Below are 18,787 nucleotides of genomic sequence, written 5' to 3'. Positions count from 1 at the left end.
GGAAGTACCGAGCAAAACTAAACCACGGTAAAAAACCATAGTGTATATATATTGTAAAATTATCTTCATATGAAGAAAATGTACTGAATTCAGCATATTTTACTTACAAAAACAATCTCATAGTTGGATTGCGAATTTCATTGACGAATTCTTTAAATATGAATATTTCTATGTTTTTTATCAATCTCAATCTATGTGTTCAAATAAAACTTTTATAGCATTTAGAAAAACTGTTCGGCAAAAGTTTCTGTTTGTTCTGATGAGATTCTTATTCTCAATTCAAAATTGTAATCAGCATTACATTTCTAAATTTTCAACATATTGCATAGAAACGTTTTTGTGTTGAAATTATCATTTGAGTTACTTGAAGCCAAAGGAGTATAAGTGAATTTCAACATGTTTCGATAAAACACAATTTTGATTTGTTGTGTTTCGCCATTTTCCATACATTTTTCGAAAATTTATGTTTTCCTTCGAAAATCATTCTTAAAATCTGAAAAAATCACCAAATATATCTTAAAACATGAAGAATCATTTGATGTTATTAACATAAAATCGATCATTTTTGCACTAATACCCCTTTGGCTCTCAGGGTCAAGGTTGCCGAAAAAAATCTGTATTTAAAAAAAAATCTAACTTTCTGGGATTTTTCCCAAACTTTCTGTGATTGTTTTTTGTGATGCCATTTCCTTTAATTTCATTGAAAATACATGATAAATTGAGTCTTTTTAACATTTTAGTTTACTCCACAATAGATCAAATAAATTGGTCGCAGTGGATTTGCTTATACAAAAAAAAAACATTTTAGTTGGGAAAAATCAATTTACATTGCCAATCTTATCTTACAATTCAAAGTACGAAATCTAAATTTTATATTGTTCAAAAAAAACAGTTTTGGAAATCCCTTCAAAATTTAAAATATTTTGTGTAATCTGTGAATATTTCGAAATTCTGTGTTCTCTGACACAGATTCTGTGATGAAAATTTGCTCAAAATTCTGTGAAAATACAAATTCTTGTGTTATTTTGGCAATATAAATATTTCAATACCCGCTTCGGCTCTGATTTTAATTTTGATTCTAAATTTTGTATTTTGTATTCTATAATTTTGTATTTGCATTTCATTTGTTTTTTGTTTCTCAAATCTATGTTTGATATAATGATTTTAATTTGAGACCCTGAATTGTGGTTCTGAATGAGGTTAGGAACTAAACGACATTTTATTTTTTTTTTCTTTGATTTTTCAGGAATCAGAGAATTTTTGGTGGTGATAGAGTTGTTAAATTAATTGTAAATGAATTTTTCATTTAACACCTCTTAATCAGAGTTTTCGGAGAGATTATATCTTCCGCAATTTTTTTTGCACGTGATGTAGGTATTCAGTTATTGTTCGAAGATACAAGATATAGGTCATATTTTTTAAGGCAATATACTGTACACATTTCTAGTTCTTCTTTAAGTTAAAAATATAATGTATTTATTATTAGGAACGGCATATGAAAAAAAAAAATGATTCATAAGACCCCCGCGAGAAAAATTGCCCCGGGTCCTCCGGATACACGATCTGACGGTCGCCATGCAAATAGATCCGCACCACACAATTTTCAAGCGCACTTTGTTTCGTTGCGACATTTTCGTTCAGAAAACAATAATCGAGTTCCTTCATGTCAAAGACAAATTTAGAAAATGTAAAAAACTTGGAAGATAAATCATAATTCGTTGATTTAACTCCAATTTTAAGTATGTATATTCACTTGAAATAATAGGTTGTTTAACAACGCCAGTAACTGTAATTTCAATACTATCAACTAAGAAAATTAATTTAGGTTCGCATTTAGGCTAACATCTTACAAATACTGAAACCAATATTTTTCCAGTTGCTCCTGTCTGACTTCACTAACGAAAAATGTGACTCAAAAGCGTTGATGGCTCATTGGAGTGTAGGAATTATGTTTCCAGTGAAGGTTGAACACATGCTTCGAAGGATCATTGTCCAGCGATGCACATTTTTGCCCTTAAATCGTAATCTGATACGTTCATACGTGGTCGTCGTTTTCTAAGTAGGTATGCAAATATTGAGCTGCAAAGCATGGCATCGGAAGTGCAGCAGAATTCAGTGAATTTTACTTAGTCAAACTGCTTAAAAGTTAAGTTAAAAGCCTTCTATTTCAAATTCTTATCGATTTTTTTTATTATTTCTTTGAACTCTGGTTCAAACTTTTAAGAAAAATCCAATTATTTTGATTTCTGTTCGATAGTGACGATTTTTATTTGCAACAAATGTAGCTCCTCTTACAGGAATAATTCATTGTCAGTCTAAATTGCCACATTTATGGCAATTTTAGATTCCAGAAGCTTTCACTGCGAAAAGCTTCAATTAATGCAAAAACAGTGACATTAAAAAATGAAAAACAAGTGCATTTCGCGCCCCCACATTCTAATATAAAAAAAAATACAATGACCACTTGAGGACGGCAGCGTCCTTGCTCTGCCCTGTTCATTAAGTATGCTCACAAACCGCACTTCATTCAACAAGCGCGGCGATGTGTCGATAAGACCATTGCTGTGCGAAATGCCCTTTTTCGCCAAGTATAAACATTTGTTTTAATTTGTAGAATCCCCCGCCCCGGCTTGACTCGAGTCGGCTTGATTTCAGTGCGAATAATTATCGCATCATATGATTGTAAAAATAATTCTGACATCAGCTTCCTCGTGCGCTGGAATAAGGGGAGCAGTTCACATCATCCGAAATAGGGTAGCAGGTTACCAGTTTTCGACTCTCCAGTTTTCGATATTCTGATCACTGTAAATATTTATTTAAAAAAAAAAGCGGACTGGGTAAACTTCGTCCTACCATAAGTTTATTGAAAAGATATTAATACAGAGCTGTTCGAACACCCTCTTTCTTACTTTGCTGAACAACGTTGAATTTCATGGATAATACTGTAGAGTTTTTTTATATGGTATTGTTTTGATGAACGAATCGTTTCGACGAATATTTGAAGAACTAGTGGATTTCGTGGACGTCGAGCTTTCAAGATCTTTTACCTGCATTTGAGAATTGTCTCGAATTGTTTAATTAAGTTGTTCTACCATAAATTGAACCTCACTCGTTCTGAAAGTGGTAAGTGACTTCAAAACTTGAAGTCGTTCGAAACTGGAAGAAAATCACTTCGAAGTTGTCGTGTCTCACTTTTAAAATGGAAGAGATTCTAAAATGCACCATTAAAGTCATTTTATCGTTATGGCCATAAAACCGGGAAAAGCGAGAAAAAACGGGAATTGAAAATCATTTCGAGAAAACCGGGAAAAAACCGGGAACTCAGATCCAAAACCGGGAAAAATACACAAGGAAGTCAAAATTAATTGTTGGATCCAAGGTCAAGGATTCAAACCAAAATTCGGAGCTATGAATTGTAATTTAATTTTCCGAGTCAGGATTCAACAGATCCAAATACCTTTTTGGAAGAAGATCATAAGTATTTAATTTCAAAACTACTCTATTTTTTTTCAATCCACCTGTAAATTTGAAAAAAAACTCACAATTTTTTGCCGGAACTTAGAGGTCAAAACTGTCTCTAAGAATGAGATTAAAATTCAAAAAAGTCACAAAAAACTTGTTCATTACTGCATGTCATTACAATTATTTAAAAAAATCAATCATCTGAAAACAAGTAAATCAAAGTTTAATTTGGAATTCAGAACTCTTTGTTGCAAACTTGTAAATGTAAAAAGAGGCTTCTACTATAATTTTCCAGTGATAGGGGAGGATAAGGGCATAATGGCCACCTTAAGGAAAACGCTTATTTAACCATAGAGAACAGCTGTAATATGTGAATTATTTAGTCTATTGCCTAATTGGATGAAACTTGAAAAAGTAGATTAAAACGTTTAAAAATGCATTTTAAATTTTTTTTCCGAATGCTGAAAACCAGTCACTGTAGGGGCATAATGAGAACCCCCCTGGGGCAGTATAAGCACCATTAATCACGATGAAGTCAACTGAATAATAGAGCTACAGCTTGACTTGTTTCATCTGACGATTTGGCCTATTGGTAAAGTGTCGGAGGAGTAATCAGTAGACTCGAGTTCGATTTCTGGTCAAGGTGATTTTTTTTTCTTTTATCATTCATGATCGATGTATTTTGCACTAAACGGTGAGGCGTAGATTCATCAAACAAAGCAATGACAAAATAATCCCAATGGTAGTGACCACTTTCCAATACAAATTACAATCACCAATGGGGCCAGCTCTTCAAATTCAACAAATATGGTATATGACCTTACAAGACACATCGACTGGAAAAAGTACTCGGACGAAATAACAAAATCCATCGATTCTATGAATGTTTTACCCCCTTTAGAGGAGTATAACTTTCTTTCACGTATGATACATGAAAGTGCACTTTGCGCTCAAACAAAACCGATCCCAAATTCATCTGTTCCTAGAAGGCCTCCTAATCCATGGTGGGACCAACAGTGTTCCAAGCTTTATAAGGACAAATCGAAAGCATTTAAAGATTTTCGAAAACATGGAACTCTCGTCCTTTTTGAAGCCTATGTTACCCTCGAAAATCAGTTTAAAAAATTGATCAAAGGGAAAAAGAAGGCGTATTTGCGGAATTTTGTAGGCGGTTTATCACGGGAAACATCCCTGAGTACCTTGTGGAATGTTGCACGAAGCATGCGTAATCGATCTTCTACAAATGAAAATGAGGAACATTCACATAGATGGATATTCAACTTCGCACGGAAAGTCTGTCCAGATTCCACACCTGTGCAAAAAATAATTCGGAACGTGCCTCCTGATAGGTGTAGTCTGGATTGCAGCTTTTCGATGGTCGAATTTTCACTTGCCCTCCTCTCTTGCAACAATTCAGCTCCGGGAATTGATAAAATCAAATTTAACTTGTTGAAAAACCTTCCGGACGCCGCAAAATTTCGCTTGTTAAATTTATTTAATCAATTCTTGGAGAACAACATTGTTCCCCAAGAGTGGAGACAAGTAAGAGTTATCGCTATCCAAAAGCCCGGAAAACCAGCGTCCGATGCGAATTCGTACCGTCCAATAGCGATGTTGTCTTGTATACGCAAATTGATGGAGAAAATGATTTTGTTTCGTTTGGATAAATGGGTAGAAGCAAATGGTCTCCTTTCAGATACTCAATTTGGGTTTCGAAGGGGCAAAGGGACAAACGATTGTCTTGCTTTGCTGTCTTCAGAGATACAAATGGAGTACGCAAAACGTGAGCAAATGGCTTCAGTGTTTCTAGACATAAAGGGAGCTTTTGATGCAGTCTCAATAGAGGTGTTGTCAGACAAGTTGCACTCCCGGGGTCTGCCTCCACTATTGAACAACATCTTATACAGCTTGCTTTGTGAGAAACATCTGAACTTTGCTCACGGAGATATTGCAGTTAGAAGAACCTCTCACATGGGTCTCCCTCAGGGTTCATGTTTGAGTCCACTTTTGTACAACTTTTACGTAAGTGACATCGACAGTTGTCTCTCTGAAGGCTGCACTCTAAGACAACTTGCAGATGACGGCGTGGTGTCTGTAACAGGATCCTCCGAGTCTCTTCTGCACAGCCCTTTACAAGATACTTTAGACAGATTGTCTTCCTGGGCTTTGGGGCTTGGGATTGAGTTTTCCCCACAGAAAACGGAGATGGTTGTTTTCTCTAAAAAACATAGACCTGCTCAACCTAAGCTTCAACTCCTAGGCAGAACGATCACTCAATCGAGGTGTTTTAAGTATCTTGGGGTTTGGTTTGATTCCAAATGTACCTGGAGAGCCCATATTGAGTATCTGAAAGGAAAATGCCAACAAAGAATCAATTTTCTCCGATCAATCACTGGCACCTGATGGGGAGCCCATCCAGAAGATCTTTTAAAATTGTATCGAACAACCATTCTCTCAGTGATGGAATATGGTAGCTTCTGCTTCCAGTCAGCTGCCAAATCTCACCTCATCAAACTCGGGCGTATCCAATACCGCTGCCTCCGCATCGCTCTGGGCTGTATGCCCTCAACGCATAACATGAGTCTCGAAGTTTTGGCAGGAATACTTCCTCTTAAAGATCGATTCAATTTACTATCACTCCGGTTCCTCATCAGGTGTGAGGTCATGAACCCATTGGTGATTGTGAATTTCGAAAGGTTACTTGAGCAAAATCTTCACACTAGATTTATGTCTATATACCATGTCCTCATGTCAATGCAGGTAAACCCTTCTTCGTATTCTCCAACTCGTGTTTGTAGCCCAGACTACGATCATTCTTCTGTCCAGTTTGATTTGTCTATGCAGCAGGAAATTCGTGGAATCCCGGTCTTGCATCGCCCTCTTCTGATTCCAAGAATTTTCGAAGCTAAATATAGACACGTCGATGCTGATAAAATGTACTTTACCGATGGATCTCTTATAGAGGAAACAACAGGATTTGGAGTGTTCAACGAAATATCTAGCGCCTCTCACAGTCTTCAGCCACCATGCTCTGTATATGTAGCGGAGTTAGCAGCTATTCACTGGGCTTTGGACAGTATCGCATCACGGCCAGATGGACACTACTATATTGTAACGGATAGTCTGAGCTCTGTTGAAGCAATCCATTCGATAAAACCGGGAAAGCACTCGCCGTACTTCCTCGAGAAGATACGAAATAATTTGAGTGCTTTATCAAAACGTCGCTTTACCATCACCTTTGTTTGGGTTCCCTCTCATTGCTCGATAGTGGGCAATGAGAAGGCAGACTCTCTGGCAAAGGTGGGAGCGATGGAAGGCGACACGTATCAACGTGAAATCGTCTTCAGCGAATTTTACTATTTGGCTCGAAGAAACTCTCTTGTCAACTGGCAGCGCAAATGGGACGAGGATGAGCAGGGTCGGTGGTTCCACTCGATTATCCCAAAGGTAAGCCTTAAACCATGGTTTAATAGATTGAACTTGAGTCGGGATTTTATTCGTATATTTTCCCGTCTCATGTCCAATCATTGTTCCTTAGACGCGGTACTCTATCGTTTTGATATTGCTGGCAGCAATCTATGTGGTTGTGGCCAAGGTTACCATGACATCGAGCATATTGTTTGGTCGTGCGAGGTCCATCTTGTCGCCAGAACGAATTTTATAGACTCCCTTAGGGCCCGAGGAAAACCACCCTATGTTCCAGTGAGAGATGTGCTGGCTGTGATAGACTTGGACTACATGTTCGAAATATATCTTTTCCTAAAAGCTATTGATCTTCGTCTATAACTCTTTTTATTTTCACATTTCCCTATCTATCTTCTATCTTTTCTTCAAAAAGTGAACTAGATATAAGCACACAATTGTAATCAAACAAAACGAGTTTGGCTCCTTAAAGCCTAAAGGTATGAGCCGTTTCAAATAAAGAAATTACAAAAAAAAAAAATAATCTAGGTCTGTTTGTAGAATTCAAAGAATTAACACATGCTCAAACATTATGTTTCTGGTGTTTTGTTTGACGCATGATGCTGAAATCAATCATGAATGTTATGTGAAAAAAAAACCCCTCGAACAGGAATCGAACTCGAGTCTACTGATTACCCCTCCGACACTTTACCAATAGGCCAATTCATCAGATGAAACAAGTCAAGCTGTAGCTCTATTAATCAGTTGACTTCATCGAGTCGAACTCGCTGCTAGATTATACGGCAAAAAATGCTCATCTGGCCTTGATTAATAGTGCTCTGGACGCCCCAGGTCAACATATTTAAGGAAAACGCGTTTTAAAATTAATAAAACTGAAAAATCAAAAATTTCATGATGGTAAAAATTGAGAAACAATGTGTAAATCATGTTGCAGTGCGTACATTTCAGATCAAGATGGTAATAAAAGCTTATTTGGTGGTGATCATAAATTATAATATTTTCGTCACTTGAGAACCTAGCTGGTTATTATTTAATGTTTCTGTAAAGATGAAAAGGATATTTCTTTTTTGGTGAAAAATTAATACTATAGGTAGTACGAAACAAATCCCCATGAAAATTTGTTTAAGAAAATACGTACTTTTGTAGAAAAAAGGAGTGCACGTTATGCCCTTATCTCCCCTAGGTAATGTTTAATTCAAGAGCTAAACACAGGACAGTGAAACAATCGAAAATAAATCTAAAAGTCACCTTTCTTAGGGCACTGTGTCTTTTTGTAGCTTTAAAACAAAATATAGGAAACGAACTGTTTGTGAAAAATATTCATCAGAGGGCCTGGAACTATTTTTTAAGCTGAGTCTTCATTTATGCTGGAAATTCCGAATTCCAATTTTTTAAGCTTGAGTATGTTACCATTTCTTTAATAATTTACGAAAATTTAGAAAATTACGAATGAACTAATCAGTTTCTAACCTAATCCGTGGCCAAAATTAGAATTTTTTTAATAATTTTAATAATAATAGGAATTTTTAGCAACACTTTAAACACAAGAGCTTTGTAATGAGGGTGTGTTTATGTAGATTGGAAGGAATGGTTTAAATCTTAAAATGTTACATTACTCAACAATGCATCGTATCTCCCTCACAATATATTTATATTCGTGTTTCGAGTAAAGTATTCAAGAAAAATCCTTGTATGTGAGTGTTGAAAAATAACAGGTTTCATTACACAGTGCAACACATAAATTGGTAATAATCTCACTCGTCGCTAGTTCTAAAGTAGGTATATGTGAAAACTATTGAACCCTTCAAAGGTTTTTTTCCAAACTCATCAAAAAGATAATTTTTGCTTCTTGTTTCGAAAATTCAAATATATTCAAATATTGTATGGTTCATAAATCGTATTCATATATTATTCTACAGTTTTCTTGAAGTTGTTGAGAAAGATAACCAATACTAAAATGTAGAATAAATTTATTGTAAAAAGCCGGGGTCTCAAAATCATTAAAAGCTCAAGAATTTTCAAGTTTTCGATAATTTCTTTGACAGTTTAGAATGTTTTAACCAAAAGATGAAGTTCATATGACTTTTTTTGTTTAAAAATATGTGTATTTTATCTAGAATACCAAGTTTGCTGAAGACATGAATACACAATTTTTCAATGCTTTAGAAATTTGAACTTAACAAAAATCATTCTTTTTCCAAATTTCTTGAGCAAAGTATCATTTTTTTAAATTAATTTATTTAGAGATTCTGAACTGAAATTTTTGTAAAAAAAAAACATATTGAAATTCTTATGTATCATTATCATAAACGTAAACCTATCTGGATTCTGGAGCTTGCTTTCATGTCAAAAAGAAAAGAAATTAAAAGATACAAAAAAAATATAAAGAACTGGATATTGCTCATCCAATAACTGAAATATGTATGAAGTAACGACATTTTTCCATAAGCTTTCAATGATAAACATGTTCAAATGTTCGTGCTTTGATAAAATTTGTGAATTTGAAAATAGATAAGTAAAATGATACGCAAAACTTTCAACAATCGATTTAGTTTAACAACTTAAATGTAGGAATTTTTTTTGAATTTTGAAACATCAAAATTATCTTCATGCAATACATTTAATGTTTGGAAGCCGTTACGATTTTCATCATGTTGATCTTTACAGGTTTACAAACCCAGACCAGAATTAAATAAGTAAAGTGAACGAGCAAACAGATACACACAATTTCGTGCAGTGACTTAAACCAAACAACTGTCAAACTTCTCAAACCTTGTTTGCTTCGAAAAAAAAATTGAAAGTTATTCTGTTAATTCAACTTTTTATATTATATTTTTTATTTTTTATTTTTTTTTTTTTTGTTTACTTGTGAAATTTTGTTTAAAACGATAAGCAGGTCTTTCAAAAGTGTAAACAATAAATAAAACAACGGAAACTATTAACAATAAATAATATTATTTAAAAAGAATTTCACGAACCACCAGATGAGATTAAATTTTGTGAAAATTTCTAAAAATCATTACTTTTCATTAAAATAAATCTTATAGAATGAATATATCTTGAAAAGTTGATCATTTTGTCATACTTCCTTCGTATAAGATGTAGATAAGGTTAGAGAACAACAATAAAATAAATTTTGCGAAAGCTATATTTCCAAACAATTTAAAAAAAAAAATATGTATTCGTGTTTTTAGTAAATTGTGAATCTAGATGAAATACACAAATGTTTGAACATACAAAGTCATATGAATTTCATCTATTGGTTCAAACATTTCAAAATGTCAAAGAAATGATCAAAAACATATAAATTTTGAAACTGTTTTGTCATTTTGGGGGCATCCATAAAACGAAGTAATAAAATTATTGCATTAGAATTAATTGTTTTTACTTTTTTCTCTTACCCGATAACACAAGGCCAAACAGTTCACATTTTTCCGTGTTGACAAGAGACTGAAGTGTAACTTGTTTAGTTACCGTCTCTAGTTTTTGATAATCATAGATTAACTTTAGAAAAAGGGCAAAAATACAAATATTTTTTTTTTTGCAAAACTTTGGAACGTGACTCAATTTGGATGTTTCAGATCATAGGTCGGCAACCTGCGGCTCGCGAGCCGCATGCGGCTCTTTGGATGTATAACTGCGGCTCTTTTGCTCAATGTGTGAAAATTTTGAAAATCCTCGAAATTTTCTAGAGTAAAGGGACGCAAAACAAGTTCTTTAAGTTCAGATAATATTTCCCAGGATTCCAAAAGAAACCAAAAAACTACTATAGAAGAAATTAGCAGCATCTTGTCAGTATGCAACCAAGTTGAGATTTAGAAATCAGTTAACGTTCTTCATAAAAGTCTGATATAGCATTTGGAAGCCTGGAGAAATTTTTCTTCGCTGGCACGGGAAGTTTTCCGTTGAATTTGATTTTCTGATTTAATCGGATAAAAACTGAGAATTTTTAAATCGTCAATTAAAGTCCTTGCTGTTAAGATAATGAAATTGAGCTTGTTTTTCTTAAATTGAATATTTTAAAAACAAATTTGCTTTACCACCGTTCTGATCAAATTTATTTTATTTTTATTTATTTACATAGTATTCCGTCTCACGACATAACTTGACGAACATAATTCCTAAAATTCCCTCGGTTCATAGCAACCGTTCTCCAATTTCTCGGGCACCCCACGTTCGCCAGATCACGCTCCACTTGGTCTAACCACCTCGCTCGTTGCGCCCCCGCTCGTCTTGTTCCTACCGGATTCGTAGCGAACACCTGTTTTGCAGGACAGTCGTCCGGCATTCTCGCAACATGTCCCGCCCAGCGTATCCGGCCAGCCTTCACCACCTTCTGGATACTGGGTTCGCCGTAGAGGCGCGCGAGCTCGTGGTTCATCCTTCGCCTCCACACTCCGTTCTCCTGTACGCCGCCAAAGATGGTTCTTAACACTCGTCGCTCGAATACTCCGAGTGTACGCAGGTCCTCCTCGAGCAATATCCATGTCTCGTGCCCGTAGAGAACAACCGGTCTAATGAGCGTCATATACAGGTTACACTTCGTGCGAGGGCTAAGTCTTCTCGACCGCAGTTGCTTGTGGAGTCCATAGTAGGCACGACTTCCGCTGATAATTCGCCTCCGGATCTCACGGCTGGTGTCATTGTCTGCGGTCACCAGTGAGCCGAGATAGACAAAGTCTTCGACTATCTCCAGCTCGTCGCCGTCGATCGTGACCTTGTTATTACTGGACAAGCGGGTTCGGTCGGTCTCGGATCCGCAGGCCAGCATGTACTTCGTCTTGGACGTATTAATCATCAACCCAATCCTTCCTGCTTCACGTTTCAGTTTGCGGTAGATCTCCTCCACCGCCGCAGATGATCTGCCGACTATATCAATGTCATCGGCAAAGCAGATAAGTTGACTGGATCTGTTGAAAATCGTGCCCCGCATTTCGCCCACCGCTCGTCGAATAACACCTTCTAGCGCCACGTTGAACATCATGCAGGATAGACCATCACCTTGTCGAAGCCCCCGGCGCGATTCGAATGAACTCGACAATTCACCCGAAATCCGCACACAGCACTGCGTTCCATCCATCGTCGCCTTGATCAGTCTGATCAGCTTCCCGGAAAAGCCGTTCTCGTCCATGATTTTCCATAGCTCGTTACGGTCGATCGTGTCGTATGCGGCTTTGAAGTCGATGAATAGATGATGCGTGGGGACTTGGTGTTCACGGCATTTTTGGAGGATTTGCCGCAATGTGAATATCTGGTCCGTCGTAGACCGTCCCTCCATGAAGCCGGCCTGATGACTTCCCACGAATCCCACGTTCTGATCAAATATGATTATCAGATGATGATTTTAATAATGTTTTGAATACTGATAATAATTGTTTTGTGCATTAAAATTTCATTCTTAAAACATTTTGTTTTTAAATTTTTCAAATATTGAATTCCATCTCTCAATGTCTCATGGATTTGAAACCATGAAAAAAATCAAGTTCTTCGTTCTAATTTTGAACATGAGTTCAAGTGAACAAAATTTTCAAGTTTGTTTAAAAATATTTTTGTAAACCGGGAGCTGAGAGCTGGTCTAATTTTAGAATTTCATATATAATATAAATATTTTTAGGTATTTATTCGAAGGAGAATCTTTATTTGGTAAAAAAGCATTTTCTTCCATAAACTCTAATATATCTTCTGACAACTTTTATATCTTTTTTTTTATTCTAAACCTAATACCTAATTCCGCAATTATTTTTAAAACGTCATTGCTGTTCTAAAAGTTGATTTTGATTTTTAGATTTTTATCAGAATTTTGGTTTTGGTTTGTTCTATAAAGTGATGACCACAAAATAACGTCAAAAAACTAAATTTTGAGTTTTAAAAATCGATTCGTTGAAAAATGAAATACGGCGAACCAAAGCCAAAGTTAGATGTCTATAATTAAATAAAATTTATTAATGTACCGAAAGATCCGAGAAAGCTATTAAAACTTTCATTGGACCCCAGCATATTTCTACATCATCGGTAGAATCTATTCTTGACGATTCCTGAAATTCAAGATACACTGAAAGACAGCAAATCTGCCAAGAATTAGAAGTATTTTATAAATATTTTTTTGACTGTTTGAAATATTGGAAATTGTTTTGTTTTTGTTTTGTTTATATCATTAAAATTGGTTAACATTTTCGGCAAATTAAAGTATCTGTTTGAAAAAATCAAATATATTAAATTCCAAATCACTAATTGTATAAAAATTAAAAACATGAATTTGTGATAAGAATTCATAGAAACTTTGACAGAAGGATCAATCTGAATCCATGATATATTTGAGACTCAGATGTTCAGACATTATTTTTAAGATTTCATTAGTATGGAGCAGAACTTGGTAATACGATTTTGAACAGAATGAAGCATTCAAACTAAAATTTTCGATATCGAAAAATATAATTCTCGAACCCTTTTTTTTTAGTTTTATCAGAAAGCAAAAGAAAACTAGAGGGCTGAATCGGAATGCTTGTAATGAAAAAAAAAAATAAATAAATGATTATAACCACATTTTATAGACCACATCTTCGGACTGATTGTTAAATTTTGTCAAATTTTGACAATTTTTTTTTCTATCTGTAAAATAAGTATTTATGAATTAATATGTGTTGGTTTATTTATTCTAAGGCCCGGAAAATTATTATCGTTTAAAATGATAGTTTTTTGCGCATAAAAAAAACGAACCTCAATGGATTTTAACGGATGTTCGTAACCAATAAATTTTTAAGGCTTTTTGTAGAATTTGAAGAAAAAATAATTGTGACAAACCCTCGTATAGTTTTTTTTAATATTAATTTACATTTTCAATGCTTCTTTTTAATATTTCAACAGAACACATCGAAAGTCTATTTTTTACCTGGGAAAAGGTGTTAGAAAAGAATTGCACCAAAGTTTAAAATGATAAATTTTATCAGGTAACAATGGTGAATTGCCAAAATTTCAACGTTACTAAACTGTACCCGTTATAAAAATTAGAAGAAAGAAAATCGCTTCCGTTTGCCAATAAAATAACGAAAATCTGTGGCGTTGTGAAAAGGATAATAAAACTGAGTTAACATCAGGATGCAATGTATCTTAGCGATAACCATTATTTGTAGTAAGGATAAAATGAATTGCGGCTCTTTGAAACTTAGACATTTCCATAATTTGCAATTTTTGGCTCTTCTGTCTCAAAAGGTTGCCGACAGCTGTTTTAGATGAATGATCTACTTTTTCGAAGACCGCAAGTAGTTTAGACTTCTGCGAGATGATTTTCTGAGATATTTTTTTTAACTCGTTCATCAACGTCCAGTAAAATATGAGAATTTTAAGGTAAATTAGAAATAATTTTTAGTCATAATAAATCATAGACATTTTATAAATCATTAATCAAATCGATTCGCATTCGCAAATTGTTAATTGACTTAAAATCTTCGATTACAATCCTTATAAATGTTCTTGAGCTTGTGGATTTTATTTGCAAGCATAATTTCTCTGGAGCTTGAATAGCTAGGAAATATCTTAATCCTTTTTCAAATTAAGGGTAATAAACGGATTCGAAATTAGTTTTTGTTTTTACAGGGATGTTGTTTTGTTTTTTTTATAAAGATTCATTAGTTATCAACGATTGGCTTCACTAAAAATAAAGTAATTTGAAAATTTACTAACCCAATATCTGATACATTTTTTGCCCACTGTTCAACTAAGTTTTTGCATAAATTCTTAAAATTAGTTTCAGTCTAGCTTGATTTTGCAGTAACCTTTAAAATTAGATAAACTGCTATTGAAAATATACGTTGAGGGAAATACAATACATACTATGTTGATAAATAACTGTATCTTTTTCATTGATTTGATATCAACAATTTTTTGCAAAACAAATCTTCAATTTTTTTTTAATATCTTCAACTTTGATATGCTGTTAAATAATCCACAGAACTGTTAATTATAGTTTATCTAGCTCGTTGCCCATTTTTTCTATAACTGTTGAGATAAGATCGTGATTTACAAATTCTGCAATAAGAACTTCAAATTATGCATAAACAATGTTTGATTAATGGTTTGAAAAAAAATACTGCTTCACAACCTATTTAAAAAAAAATAATTTGATTTTTGATGATTTGGCTTTGGTAAACAACAGTTATAACACACTTGGTATAGGTAAAAGGCCAATTTATAAGTGAACATATTTAAAAATGATAGAATATAACATTTGAAACTTTTTGTTTTCTACCACGGCCATGATGACGGCTGATTGTTTGTAAAGTCCTGTTTTATACACCATTTTTCAGAGGTCGGCATTAAAACGCTATTCGCTAGTTAGTCCGCTACATTTTTGTTTGTATGTTTATTTTTTAACTTTATTTTTGGAGAACATACGGCTCAAAAAACTTGATCACTTTATAGAAAATAACATTTATCAGCATTCCTGCTTGAATAATTGCACCTAGTGGAGTTTGTTTATCCGTGTTTTCAACAGAAATTCCGTAAGAAAATAAATTTGCCAACAAAAAAGTAGCGGACTAATTAGCGATTAGCGATTTAACGCCAGACACTAGAAAAAAGCATGTATCAGCATTCTTCCTTGACTGATTACTTGTGGTGACGTTTCTCTATCTGCTAGTATAAAAGTTTGGTGAAAAAATAAATGAAAACGATAGTTATCTAACAAAAACGGAGCAGACAAATTAGTGATTAGCGCTTTAATGCCGAACACTGCCATTTTTTAAATTTTTGTTAGCAGTTTTTTTTGTAAACATAACTGTTTTGTGGATGTTATCTTAATCATTCTAAGAAAATGTGATGAAATCCATAAAATAGAATCGAGTTCCTCTAAATGCTCAATGATATGAGTGTGATACAGCAGAAAAATCAATGAAATTAGTTGAAAGTTGTGATATCTTTAGACGAAATTCGACAATCAAAGCCTTGAACAAACCATGAATTTATGACCGGGAAAACCAGGAATTTTTAAATGAAAAAGTTGCGGTCACCCTGAAATTTGATGAAATTCATTTAAAAATACATCAGTTTTTCGCCTAACTTAACTTAACTCACCGCCCGCCGTTTCGAAAGAGCGAGGGTTCCATAAATGAAATAAATCATCTGGCGATGTCAAACTTCCGTGTGTTCGATTTTTTTTTAATTCACCGTCGTTTCCCTACGAATTTTGTATGGGTGCCCCGAATTGAAAAATAAATAAATCAAATTTTTGTGTTAAATTATGCTTGTGAACCAATTTTAAGAAAATCACCGAAAAAAAAGCCCTTCTTATCTGAATCGGAAAAGTCGTTAAACTATTATTCACATATTTCTGACTAACCAGTTATAAGTGATGTTGCAACAAAAAAAACGCCTCCAATTTTATTCATAAGAAATCTTAATCTGGAACGAATATTCCAATCCATTGGACCGTTTTGAGTTCTTATTCCTTTCCCATAAATGTAATGACCTCAACAAAACTTCTCATCCATTTTTTCGTTCCCTTCAACCAATCGTAATCATTCACAATCCATTCGCTGAAACGTATTTCAGTCATCAGTGATCGTGATGCAACATTCCCCACAGTCCGGCGATGAGATCAGACACCCCAAAACATAAGTCTAAACATAAAATCATGGCCGTTGTTATGTTTGTGGTGTTTTTTTTTTTCAATTCTTCAAGTTGCTTTTGTTTTTCTTACACCCGATTTCTCCCGCCTTTTCCCTTGAGAGAAAAAAACCTCCCATATCTGTACCCCCACACTGAATGACTGGCTGACTGACTGCGGGCAAACACTTAGCATTAATGGTTTCAAGCTTAAATACTACATTTGAAAACTTACTCTCCGGCACCAAGATGATATGACAATCTTCATAAAAGCAATTCCACCAGCGGCATATGCGGCCTTCGTTCACTTTGCTCTTCAGAAGGCTTTCCGAAACACTCCTTGTTTTTTTCTTTTATTTTCGCTCTTGTTTCACTTTTTTCCGATCTTGATCACCTTTACTTGTCGTGGTCGTTTAACTTATCCTTTTTGTTACTTTTGTGTTTCACCGCTCAAAATGATGCTTCATCCACTTCGATTGAGATTTATTCTTGACTTCTCACAACACTCTTTAGCACAAATTCCTCCGAGTTGAGCCACTAGGTCACAAAGCACTGGGAAATGAGACTGTTTCGTGTTCCCCGTTATTCCACCACAACCAGCTGGCTTCCAGCGACGATTTCTGTTAGGGTTTAGGAAAAACAAGCATCCAACAGCAGCTCCAGTTAGCGTTTCGTTTAGCATAAATGTGTAGAAAAATCTATTTCCAATTGATGTGGGTCCGTCCCCCCGAAAGAAAGTTTCCCGAGTGCTGGAAGATTAAGGGTGATTCAAAAAGGTCATAGGCTCCACGTTTATGAAAATACCTAAATGAAGTTTTATTTATCACTGGAATATTGACCAGTGTTCTGGATACGATTTCGTGAGAAATCTCATCTCAGTCCTGCATATCGAGTATCGAAAACTAAATAAAAATAAGAAATTTTGGATTATCAAATTCTTAAATCCGAACTTAATTTGAATTTCAATTAGGAACCCTAATTCTGAAATTTTAAGCTGAACACAATTTAGCAATCACGGTTTTATATAAATCTACCTAAGCAATTTAGGTCTTCTTTTAATCCTTACTAAATTTGAAATCCATTTGAAGCATTTCAAAGGGTCTATAAACTTTTTTATAAGCATACAATGCAATTACGCTTAAACATGAAAAAAAATTAGCAAGAGTTGATTTTCGACTAAAATTTAGCAATTAGAACTAAAAAGTCTTGCGCAATTTTTTTTTATCTAGAAAGCTGAATTTTAGACTGCAATAAAGATATTTTGACTTGAACGAACAAATTTAGAATTTTTATTATCAAAATATACAAAGGATAAACCTGCGTCTCCTCTTTGAAATTCAAGTTGATTATGAAAATTAAAATACATACATAAATTATTATGAATCACAACCCAAAGTTAGAATTCAATTAAAAAAATAAAAATATGTAATAACAGATATCAGATGCAGAAATCTTGGTTGAAGATCAAATTTGAAATTAACTAAAGATGTTAGGACTCTACGACTTAGTAAAAATTAAAAAAAATCAGATCAAAATAAAGATCAAAATTTTATACCAAAATTTCAATTTAGGATTTAGTTTAACCCTTTTAATAGCCATCGACGATATAGAGTTATTGTGATTTTCACGGGGTATTTTGCTCATCTCATGAGACCAAGATTTCAACAGATTAAAATCTATAATAAATGCAGTTCATCGTTGTGTGTACTACACATAACTTTTAAAATTTTGTTAATATGAATTTTTCTTACGTTTTCATCAGATGTGTTGTAAACCTCGGCAAATGCTGCATTTTGGCTCCGTGATAAAAGAATAAAGAGTTCAAGACAGACAAATGCGGAATTTTAGATTCCAATATTGTGCCAAAAAGTTTCAGATTCATAATATCAAGTTTGTTGATTTTATTGTATACATCGCAGAATTAGAGAAAAAAGACCACTATTGTTCTCATTATTTCAGCTGGTTATACCAATCATCAAAGCGTAGTTGATTTTTTTGCATCCAACTATAAAAATACTACAAACTGCAAACTGATGATTGACCTTACGCAATCAACTATGAATATAATAGATTCAACTATAATGGTACGATTGATTCAACTATAAATATGATAGATTCAATTGTAATGGTAAAATTGATTCAACTGTAAATAAGATAGATTCAACTACATTTGTGTGATTGATTTTAGGCATTCAACTAGAAATCGCGCGTGAGCGTTCATTACGTCGTATGAAACATCTTGAGAATTCACAGAAAACTACTGCAAAAGTTATCAACTTTAACAACTTTAAAATTTGTATTA

At 34.1% G+C, this 18,787-nt stretch overlaps 2 protein-coding genes across 2 annotated transcripts in view; one reads left to right on the top strand and one right to left on the bottom strand.

Annotated features, from left to right (window-relative positions):
- Nucleotides 1-17,227, bottom strand: part of LOC129754839 (laminin subunit beta-1-like) — a 50,056-nt gene extending 32,829 nt beyond the window's left edge. The window contains exon 1 of the mRNA XM_055751067.1: nucleotides 16,721-17,227. The gene's annotated coding sequence lies outside the window, so the exon portion shown is untranslated. The remainder of the gene's footprint in view (nucleotides 1-16,720) is intronic.
- On the top strand, nucleotides 6,359-7,328 carry LOC129754840 (uncharacterized). The gene is made up of 2 exons (XM_055751068.1): nucleotides 6,359-6,909; nucleotides 7,001-7,328. Exons 1-2 carry the CDS (start codon nucleotides 6,397-6,399, stop codon nucleotides 7,124-7,126), a joined length of 639 nt encoding a protein of 212 aa, XP_055607043.1. The 5' UTR covers nucleotides 6,359-6,396; the 3' UTR covers nucleotides 7,127-7,328.
- Nucleotides 17,228-18,787: the final 1,560 nt, after the last annotated feature.

Source organism: Uranotaenia lowii, chromosome 3 (assembly GCF_029784155.1).
Source record: "Uranotaenia lowii strain MFRU-FL chromosome 3, ASM2978415v1, whole genome shotgun sequence".
Taxonomy (NCBI): domain Eukaryota; kingdom Metazoa; phylum Arthropoda; class Insecta; order Diptera; family Culicidae; genus Uranotaenia; species Uranotaenia lowii.
The sequence above is the reverse complement of the archived record's forward strand: the minus strand, read 5'-3'. Positions and strand labels throughout refer to the sequence as shown.